Raw genomic sequence first — 10,646 nt, forward strand, 5'->3', positions numbered from 1 at the left:
TTATCTTTGTCACATTTTCTCCATCAACAAATCACAGCTTCGAAGTAGAAGCTGACCATTTCATGGGCTTGTGCATCCTCTTTGAAAAGTGGTTGGTTGTATAGATCAGTTTATTCAGTTCTATGGAAGCCCCAAGCAGACATGCATCACAGGAAAACTGACTAATGTATGGATGCATGTCCGCTTTGGGCTTCCGTATTTTACATCAATGGCAGTTAAACAATTTACGGCTGAAGTGAATGCACACATTTTACTGAAGTACAAATTCCTTCATTGTACTGCGCTGCAGTACTTCAGCACATCAACCCACATGTATTTCAGTGGTTTGAAACATTCGATTTCTTACCAACTGGAAGCTTGTGGTTTCTGCAGGTTCTCCAACATCAGGTCAGCTTCAGGTCATTTCACACATTCGATCTTTCTGCTGCTGAAATGAGTCACTGAAAACGACAGCGCTCCCTCACACAGAACCAGAGCCAGTCTGACTAATTAATTTGATCATTTCAAACTAAATAAAAAGGCTTTAACACGAGGTGCTCAGTTTGTGAACGTTTTATTTATTTGGTCCAGTTACTCAGAGGGACACTCGACTTTGCCGCTGTTTATGTCATCAATGACATCATGAGGAGGACGACCATCGATGGTGCAGCCGACAGACTGCGCGGTGCCCAGGATCTCCTTGATGGTTCCTGAACGGAAAACAAAAACTGTCAGGAATGTGCAGGAGACATTTTTATCATCCAGGTTCACAGCTCTTCATAGTCCGATTTTAAGATTTAGATTGTTCCAGTCTTTACGGCACAGAGTGATCCATTAGTGTGAACCGCCCTGTTTCCTAAAGCCGGGTCACTCTGAGCCTCCACTGGATTATACTCAGTCACAGACAGACCGGCATAGTGGCGGGAGGCTGCTGGACATCCTGATGATTGCTAAAAGACGACTTTGAAGAATCTGCCTAGAAACTAATGTATAATATTCACAGGGAGGTCTGAGGGTTGAACTCTTACCAGAGAGCTCCCTGGCAATGGAGCGAGGCCTCATGACGCGAGCAACGCTCACAATCTCGTCGAAGGTCACACTGCCGCTGTGCTTGACTAAAAGAAAGAAAAATAGTTAAATTACTTTAACTTCATACATTTAATATTAACGTTTTTTGAGCTGCTGTAACAAAGATCAATAAAGTGTATCCTATAAAGCCTTAAAGACGAGAGATTACAACATGTCACTTACTGTTCTTGACCTTCTTCCTGTCACGAGGAGGCTCCTTCAGAGCTTTGATGATCAGAGCCGACGCAGAGGGAACGACCTCGATCTAAAGAAACAAACAGGACAGGTCAGTTTCCAGCCTCCAGACACGTGACCAGCAGGGTTAAACCGTGTCATCATCATACACACCGCCGCCTGTCTGTTCTGGATGGTCAGCTTCACGGTGATCCTCAGACCCTTCCAGTCCCCGGTGGCCTTGGCGATGTCGTCACCCACTTTCTTGGGAGACTGAAGACAAAAAACGTGACAATCAGCCGACAGCAAACAGCTGAAATATTCAGATCTCCTGGTGTTAAAAGTCACAACTGAAAAAAGCTCAAGCTCAGCTTACAGGGGAGCATTCTCAGTGTGCCATGCTCCAGTACGAGCTGAATGAATGTGCTCAGATACTCAGAACAGAAATAAATCACTTCAGCTTCCACCTTTATATAAAGTTAGCTTCGTTCATCATCTCCGCTCAGCAGCCTCGCTTTGTGTTCCAGTCTTTACGGCACAGAGTAATCCATTAGTGTGAACCGCCCTGTTTCCTAAAGCCGGGTCACTCTGAGCCTCCACTGGATTATACTCAGTCACTGAGACAGACCGGCATAGTGGCGGGAGGCTGAGCTTGGTTTGTAGGTTTATGCATTTTAACTCACCAGACCCAGAGGGCCGATTTTGGGGGCCAGGGCGGAGGTGGCTCCAACTTCTCCTCCTGTACACCTCATGAACACTGAGAGACAGAAAACAAGCTGAATATTAAAGAGATTCATATGATGCAGTTTCACACCTTTCCTGTCACAAACTCCCACTGACAGCTGATCAGAGACAGGTTCTTATACGACAGCAGAACCAGACAAACATGAACACTGCTGGCATGAGCGCTTTCACCCCTTACACCTCCGCTGTTAAAAAAAGACATGTTAGATTAAATCATGCATTAGTCAACCACCTATAATCTGTGATGTTGGCAGGTGATTGCATATAAAGTCATTTGAGACCCAAATACCTGCATTAAAATACCAACCTGCTGTCTCATGTGTGTTGAGCCACACGAGGGAAATATAACCATGATTCAGAACCATGTTGAGGATTTGTTGTATAAAGAAGTTTACTTTAGCTTAACATCTGAGGTCATAGATTTACTTTGACCCCAAACTGGGAAATTGTCAAATTGTAAGATTTATTAACAAATCCAGGATTTAAGATCAAAACCTGCAGATTCAAAGCCTGTACGGATTTTACCATCCTACTTCCTGCCTTTAGCTTAAAGCCTAAATCTGAGCACACTAAACTTTTGCAGCCGCTGGTGGCCCTTTCACATTTCTAATCAGGATTTAACCTTTTACTCTCATCTGCTTAGCTGACTGAATGTACTCACAATCTCCACTAACTGAATTTTAAGTACTTGGTCGTGCTCATCAGCTCACTGTATGCCAACTGAACCAACTATATGAAAACGCATGCAAAAATCCCCCATAGATTTTACAATAGAATCAGTTAGCTAAAAACTAAACTAAAAACAAAACTGTCTAAAGTCAGTTAGCCTCACCTCTTGATCACGATTCTCAAAGTTAAACCTGAAGTAGCACCAGGTGCACAGCCTACTGCAGCTCGTGCAACACGATGTAAACAGATAGATGCTCACACCGGATCTGCTTTACCTGACGAATATACTCATTAAAATGGCTTTAAGGTGAAGGCATTTTAATGAACAAATTACCCCTGATCATTTTGCTAAACATGACTTATATAGTAAAGGCACGACAATAACTCATACACAGCGTCATGATGGCTGTCAATGTCACAGCTGGACCTGCTGACCTTTCCCTACCAACATTAAATGATCACTTTTGAGGGTTAATTAATGATTCAGCTATCAAATACCAGAATCAAACGATATAACTGCAGATATAGAGCATAACCACATCACACCATCCAACATCTGCGTGCAAACAAACACCTCACTTTGGAGAAGGTAGAGGCAGACTTCTGGTTTATAGATTATTAAACAGCTTTCTAAACCAGACTGTAAAAGTATGACAATGTTAAAGCATTAATGAGATTATTCAACCAGTACAATCAAACAGCTTTATACGTGTCAAACTATGAATTCAGAAATGTAATACAGCTGAATTAATATTTCAAAACGGAATCTTGGACTCACCTTAGCCTACGCTAAATCTAATCTATTCTACACCTATGAGGCTAAGCTAACATTAACAGACATTAGCATCTAGCTAGCACATTTCCCCACGTGGAATCATCCATAGTTCGCCCCCAGACACAAATTACCCGATCAAACCAGGCACCGATCAATCGAATTTCACCTGATAATTACATGTAAACATGCAGATACTACATTAAAACATGTTTTGTTCTCTTCGTCGCGTTTCGTGTCCTGTCTTTACCGTTTTCCGTTCACAGGCCGGCAGCCACGGAGCGCCTCCATGTTGGCTGTGAACAAACGTCTGCGTTTATTAGCCACTTTTCAGTGAAAACGTACCAACTTTAATCTCGTTGGGGTCGAATTTGGGAGGCATGATGCTGCTGTGGAGGTTGAGCTCAGTTCAGCTTGGTTGGTGAGGGTGTCGGATGAACCCGGAGTCGGGACGACCGATTACTGTTGCACCTTCACCGCAAAAGGGAGAAAGAAAGACCGAGTGTAGGCCGCGGAGGGATTTATACATTTGCCAAGAATCGCGAGAGGTTGTGATCCCGTTCTCGTGACGTAGTTCGAACTTAAGCCTGTTTCTCGGCTCATTCTTGTAGTGTTTTAGGATAAAGGCAGGTTTTATGTTTGCATACATGTGTTTTATTGGACTTATAATACAGTTCTGTTAGAAAGGCTTGGGCCTCACTGCTTTGATCTGCAATCGATGAGAAACAATAAGGCTTTAATCTCGCTTTAAAAAGACGTTTTTTTCAAATCCAACGGTTAAAAACGAAACAACCCACCATCAATATTTCTGCAGCTTATTTCGCCAACTCTTTTTACATCACACGTCCTGTTTCCATAAATTCTGCTGCACTGTTTTTTAACATTGTCCTCACATTTTGTGTTTTAAGCTTGTAATTTATGATAATGCACATTTTCCAGGGAGTTTTCATGTGTTTAATGGACTTTTGGATGCTGACAGTTTTGTTGATGGTGGAAAGTTATTTTCTGAAGCGGTTCATGATCTCAGAGGAGGCCAGAGTGCTGCATGTGGGTGCTGAGTGGATGAACATCCTCCGTGCAGGATAATGGGCCTGAAGCTGGCTGAGTGGCTGCAGGAATATAAAAGTACAATGTCAGTATTATGTGTGTGTTCCTGCCATGTTTCTGGCTGCTGTCGGGCTGTTGAGTCGGTCTGAGTTTCATGTAAAAATGAGTGCTTCCTGTTTGATTCCTGCAGGACTTTTTGACTCAGAGCTTCTGGACAGGAATAGAAGCAGAACACAAGAGGGAGTAAGTGGGTGAGCGGCAGAGATCAGCTCTGTTCTGCTGCTTAATATGCACCATGAAAGTCTGTGAGCAGAGTCACAAATTCACAGCTCATATAATCAAAGGAGGAGTTTATCTGAGTCTTCACAAAGTCCAAACAGTTTGAGGAAAATGTCACATCTGAATAATCTGATGAAATGTCTTAGTGTGAGCTGTAACGCTGCTCTGAGAGCTTCTGATGTTAAACTGCTTCTTTTATGTTTGAAACTGATAAGAAATGTTTCATTCAGTTTCTATTCCCTTTAACTTTTTCCAAACAACTTCTAGCTTGTTCTTCACTCTGTGAGACGATGGATGAACAGTTGTGTCATAAAGCGATGATTAATGTTTGCAGGTGAACCTTCCTGTCTCCTGCAGTCTTAATAAGTCACATAGAGAGAGCACAGTGGTCCTGATGAAGATGAACTCTCTCTGCTGGTTCTCAGCAGGTGTTTCTGACCTGCTTTCTTTGAACATGTTAACAGATCTGCACAGAAACGTAATGTTACACCAGCATGAGACACCAAGGAGTCCAGTTTCATCCTGCAGAGGAGAGGAGCCTCTGATGCAATTACATTTCCATCCTCTTGTTTTACTGAGGACATCATCCAGTATCATCGAGCCGCTGTGCACTGTAAAAAGCCCTGGGTACATTTCATTTTAGTGTTGAGTGTGTGAGCGAGTGTAAAACAGTGTGTGAGACGTGTTGGACGGTCTGTTCGTCCAATAAAGCGCACACACAGATTATCTGTCTGATATTTACATGAACAAATCTCCAAAAGGCTCCAACAGCACAAACACGGCCCAGAGGTTACGTTCAGTGACTGAGTTAGCTGAGGGGACACCTAGCAGACAGCTAGCAGCTCCCAGCTGTCACTCAAAGAGGCCACGCCCCTAATGCTGCATCACTGTAAGCCTTAATATAATGTAAACAGGTGAGTTGTATAAAGATTCTCCCCGTACAGTTGTCATGAAGAGAGAAATGAGCTATAGAGACCCAAACTGTTTTTTGTACCAGGCTGTAAACATGTTTATTTCTGCTGTAAAGTTTAACATGGGGCTCTATGGGGACTGACTCACTGCTGGAGACAGCCTCAGGTGGACACCAGAGGAACTGCAGGTTGGGACCTTTTATTTTCAGCGCCTGAGGTTAGATTTAAGTTTATGGTTATACGTTTAGTTGTGATATTTAAGGTTCTGGTGATGCATTACGTCAGTGAGAGTCCCCACAAGCAACTAAAACAAGCTTGTGTGAGTTTGTGTGAGAGCAGGAAGAATACAGTGTAAAGGGTAAGTGCCAGCTGTTATTTCTGCATAAACAAGCTGTGAGCCTGAAGCAGAAGCAGAGAGCCAATGTTGTCACACACACGCACACACACGCACACACACACACACACACACACACACACACACATACACAGCTCATTTGTTAACCTCTGGGGATTGATTCGATTTCTGCAGTTCCTCTCTTCGTCTCTGCGTCCTGTTTGACCTTTTCCTCTTATTTCCAATCAGCAGCTCTTCTCTTCTCCTTCTTCCCTCTAATTTCTCTGATGTACAATCTCTTCTATTGATTTTTCCTCCACTCTGCTGTTCAGGAGGAATCAGGACTAAACATGCAGCTTGTCTCGTTTAACTGAATTTAAACGAGGGAAGAAATTGTCTTTGGACTCCTGCCATTCAGCCGATCTATGAACAAGCTCATCGATATTTAGAAACCCAGAGGAGCTGCTTCAGGATGAAACTTTAATCTTCACTTTGTTAAAAGCACCATCTAGTCTTAGTTAAAGCCACTTCACATCTGTTTCTGTATCAGTAAGGGAAGAAGGGATTAGACCTTCACAGGCAGCAACAAAGGAGGAGATTAAGATTATGTAACTATAAATCGGTGAAGACCAATCAGAGTCTTTCAGGACTTGTTTTCTCTTTGAACAGTGTGAATATGAGTGTGCACAAAGTGTGAAAATCCATCACAGTGAAAACAGGAAGCTGGTTTCATCTGTCAATCACCCGATGTTCAGACGAAGACATCCTCAAAATCAATTCCTCAAAACACCTTTTATTAGTTTTTATTAGTAGAACCGCTCTCATGTCTGTGTATGGAGCTAGAGCCAGGAGCTACTTAGCTTAGCTGAGCACATGAAAGCTAAAACTGTGGCCCTCCTGAACCTCTCCCCACACGTCTGAGGAACACCTGAGACTAAGATGAAATATTTCCTTCTTTTCTTTCAGAAACAGAATCAAAGTGTCTTTAAAAGTCGTTAATTAACACATCAGTATCTCGTCTTTATCTGTCCATTCACAATCAGAAAAGTTAAAGTGATAATCTCGAAGATCTGTTTCCTTCTCTTTGACGGCCCCTGTGGTGATAACCGGTAATAGCGGGAGCACTGTTTGCTTCATCTGAGCGTCGAGTTTGTTTCTTCTTCTTTGGATTTTCACTTCTTGTTGAAGTTGTATCTGTAGTCATCCATCATTTCTTTGTTTGTTCAGCCATAGTAGATTACTGTTTACTCGCAACACTTGCAGAGAGCGGGAAAGCAGCCGCTTAGCTCCGCCTACCCTCTCTGGCAGACCAACCACTGCTGGCTGATGGAAAACGCGTCACTAACTGGGCGCCGCCACAGACACCCAGCCCATAATAATACTATATACTGCAGATGTTTCATCAGTGGGCCACAGGCTCAGTCACCATGTGTGACCTCATTCAGAGAGAGAGAGAGACTTACAGACATTTTTGAGATTATATATTCGGTTCCTGATGAACAAATCAATTGTAGTTTGTCACATTTCTGCTTGTGACAGATTAAAGAAACACAACACACTAGCTGTGTCCCAATCCAGCCGCTGCTGCCTTTGAAGGACGTATTTGAAGGCCGATTGCGTCACAGCGGCATTTCAAAGACTGCTGACAAATGCGTCCTCTTTGTCCTGGGTCACGAAGGATCCATCAGGTGCATCCTTCCCGACCCAGAGATTCATTGTGCGCCAATTTATACGAGATGGCAGACTCTTAAACTGCCGAGGAATACACTTCCGTTTTTGGTTTAACTCGAACAGCTCGAGATACAAATATTAAAGATAAGGAAAGGGGCAAAATAAAAGGTTAAGTTACGTTATATTAGCTATGATAGCCAGTTAGCCCACCAGCTACCTACTACTAGGCAACTAGGGCAGTGTTTGGTGACGCTAGGATAAGGGCGAATACAGCCGGTGAGGCGAACAGAAATCCTCCGTAGACTTGAGTCTTTACAAATAAAAGCTCAAAGTGTATTTCCCAAAAGGCAGTCTCTAGATGTAAGGAGTCTTTACTTTCAGATAAGTTCTCCTGTGACGAACTTTGGGGTTGTGTTGACTTTGGCGCCCCCTGTGGTAAAAGTCGAACCTCTGAACTTTCTGCTGATTTTGTCCTATTCATGCTGAAGTGGTGGTTTTTAACAAAACATGTCCTCCTGCTTTCTTTAACAGTCACATCACTCACTTTACATGTTGGCCCCCCCCGCCAGCTGTTTCAGGCATTAACAATCACTCTATAGAAATAATCCACGTTGTCTCTGATGGTCTGTTTGCTTCTGTAGCTCATACAGAGTCAGCAGAATTAATTTCAGTGTGTTTCATAAGCAGAGAAAAACTTTCAGGGTCACAGATGTAAACAGAGTTCAGCCTGTGACTCTCAGTAACATCTCCGTAGTTTCCTTTAAAGCATCCCGTCCTCGCTCTGCTGCTCGGCTCCGTCTCTCTCTCTGACAGCTCTGGGAAATTTCACATCGCTGCTGTTCCAGAAGATCACCTTTTTCCCATCATGCATCTCTTCCCAGGAGATAACAGTGCTGTCCAGTGTGCTGGTTACAGTCAGGCTCTGATGGCCGTCTGATGCTTTGCACAGGACTGTCGCAGATTCTGGTCCTTATTTAAATGGGCTGAAACTTTGTGAGCAGCTGAGAGGATGAAGGAGGACAGAGTGACCTCAGGACTGAACGTGTCTGTTGTTTGAATGTGCCACGACAGCAGAACAAGGGTCAACTTTATCAAACACTGCAGGGGTTAATCCAACAGATTTATAATGTTTACAATCTTTAATTCTGCTGTTTCAATCTCAGTCCTGGTGGTTAAAGATATGTAACCTCATGTCTCATATGATAAGCCTTCAAACTCGTGTATTTCACAAACTGCATGTGAAAGTCCAGAAACATTATCAGCAAAATGGACGTCAGACATGAAGCGTTACTTACATTAAGTACTAAAACGCACACACAGTTTTTCCAGTATGGAACTTGTGTTTGTGATTACATCAAAAACTCAGAAAGTGAGAAATGTTTTATTTTGAAAAGACAAACCGGATGTTCTTTATCTGAAGCGTCGGGCTGCTGACCAAGCTGCATGATGATGTGTCATCAGATACAGGAGCTCTGAAGCTTCAGCATCTTTGTTTGCTTCCTTTCAAACTCTCTTCTCAGGTGTAGCTACGACCCGGTCGGTTCAGGTCGGAAAGATTTCGTGGGTTTAAACAATAGCTCAGCGCGGCGATTTGACACGCGAGTTGAACCCTGTTCTTCTGGGTGAAAGTCCCTCGTTGTTTGACCAACCCAACGCTACACTCAGTGTCTCTGAGCGTCTTCTGCTGCTGTGGAAGTGTTACACTGGAATTAGCTCAAAGTTGAGTTCGTCTCATGATCAGGAAGGCGAAGAGACGATGGGCGTCGTTGTTTTGACGGGGTGAGAAGTGGAAGTCTGAGGCCCAAACCAGACACTTTGGGAATCAGTGGTTTGATGATAATTTATGATTTTTAAAATGATTTTTTTGCCCTTTGCCTTTAGTGATCGTACAGCTGAACAGGAAGTGTGTGGATGGCATCTGCCAGGGGCTAGCGGCCGATGCAGCGTGAACTTTGCCTCTATGAGCACCTGCTGCTCTGACTGAGCTAAAGCAGCCGCCTGCTTTGATATTTAAAAATGCATTTAATTCTTTACATTCATCATACGTGTCTCTACATGAACTCTGTGTCTGTGGGTTAGAAACCAGCCTCGTTCCTCTTGTTCTCTGGTTGAACTCTGAAACACATTTAAGCAGCAGACTGTGTGTCTTTGTTTTCAGCAGGAAGCTCTCTGCACTCGCTCCTTCCACGATCTGTCGGTGTGTAAGCCGAGTCGCTGCTGAGAGGCAGCTCGTCAATAACCGTAAGGAGACACCTGGCCTACATAATCCGATTCCTTTCTCAGGGTTTCCTCCATCGATGCTCGCAGACTTCCTCTCCGTCTTCATCCCATTACGAGAAACCAGAGACGGAGAGGAGCGGCACAAACAAAGCCTGCATGCCTAGTGAAGCAGAGCTCACGTCAACACATCGTATTAATGAAATAACAGCTCACAGCGTCTTAGAGTCGACTGCGGGCGGCCTGATGAGGCTGGGATCTGAGGCGGGGGTTAATTAACGAGTGTTTGTGCTGAATCAGGGGTGAGTTATCAGTTGCCCCGCTGCACGGCTCCTCTGGAGGTTCAGCACAAATTGAGAGAGCCGAGCAATTCCCCTGGAGTTTGGTTTAATTTCTGCTGTGAGAGATTCCACTGAACCATGTTAACCCCGAGCAGCGGCCGGAAATTAAGACACGAAAGAGGCTGAAGGTCTGAGAACGACATGAAGTGAAGGGCTGAAAGTCGCCTTCGTCGCCCGGCTGCTTCAAAGTGTGAAAAGAGGACATTATTTAAAATGAGCGCACAGAGAGGATGTGTCTTTGTTAGTGAGGAGAAGCAGCTCCAAACAGGAAGTCGTTTATGACTGACGCTGTGGAAAGTGAGACAGAAATGTTGAAGCTCTGGACCCTGGCGAACAGGGCAAACTTAGCTGCTGAGCCTGATGGAAAAAAGCACTTTATCATATCGATGTTCACAGTGCTGAGAGAAGTGTTCTCAGACATCGTCTCTCAGAGGATCATA

General features: G+C 43.9%; 1 protein-coding gene and 2 non-coding genes across 4 annotated transcripts; all 3 read right to left on the minus strand.

Moving 5' to 3' along the window:
• Nucleotides 1-537: 537 nt before the first annotated feature.
• Nucleotides 538-3,908, minus strand: rpl12 (ribosomal protein L12). 2 transcript variants are annotated; one of them, XM_069679300.1, is made up of 6 exons: nt 3,752-3,908; nt 1,905-1,978; nt 1,396-1,494; nt 1,231-1,312; nt 1,008-1,094; nt 538-689 (listed from the first exon to the last, which is right to left on the minus strand). In XM_069679300.1, exons 1-6 carry the CDS (start codon nt 3,786-3,788, stop codon nt 571-573), a joined length of 498 nt encoding a protein of 165 aa, XP_069535401.1. In that variant the 5' UTR covers nt 3,789-3,908; the 3' UTR covers nt 538-570. The 2 variants fall into 2 exon arrangements, with proteins under 2 accessions (XP_069535401.1, XP_069535402.1); XM_069679301.1 differs by lacking the exon at nt 3,752-3,908 and adding an exon at nt 3,657-3,735.
• Nucleotides 780-904, minus strand: LOC138606843 (small nucleolar RNA SNORA65). Its single transcript, XR_011309374.1, has one exon. It is a non-coding gene; the product is annotated as a small nucleolar RNA SNORA65 (small nucleolar RNA).
• LOC138606842 (small nucleolar RNA SNORA65) lies at nt 1,738-1,864 on the minus strand. Its single transcript, XR_011309373.1, has one exon. It is a non-coding gene; the product is annotated as a small nucleolar RNA SNORA65 (small nucleolar RNA).
• Nucleotides 3,909-10,646: the final 6,738 nt, after the last annotated feature.

This window comes from Semicossyphus pulcher, unplaced genomic scaffold (genome assembly GCF_022749685.1).
Source record: "Semicossyphus pulcher isolate SPU_LCO1_2020_fin unplaced genomic scaffold, fSemPul1.0.p SCAF_38, whole genome shotgun sequence".
Taxonomy (NCBI): domain Eukaryota; kingdom Metazoa; phylum Chordata; class Actinopteri; order Labriformes; family Labridae; genus Semicossyphus; species Semicossyphus pulcher.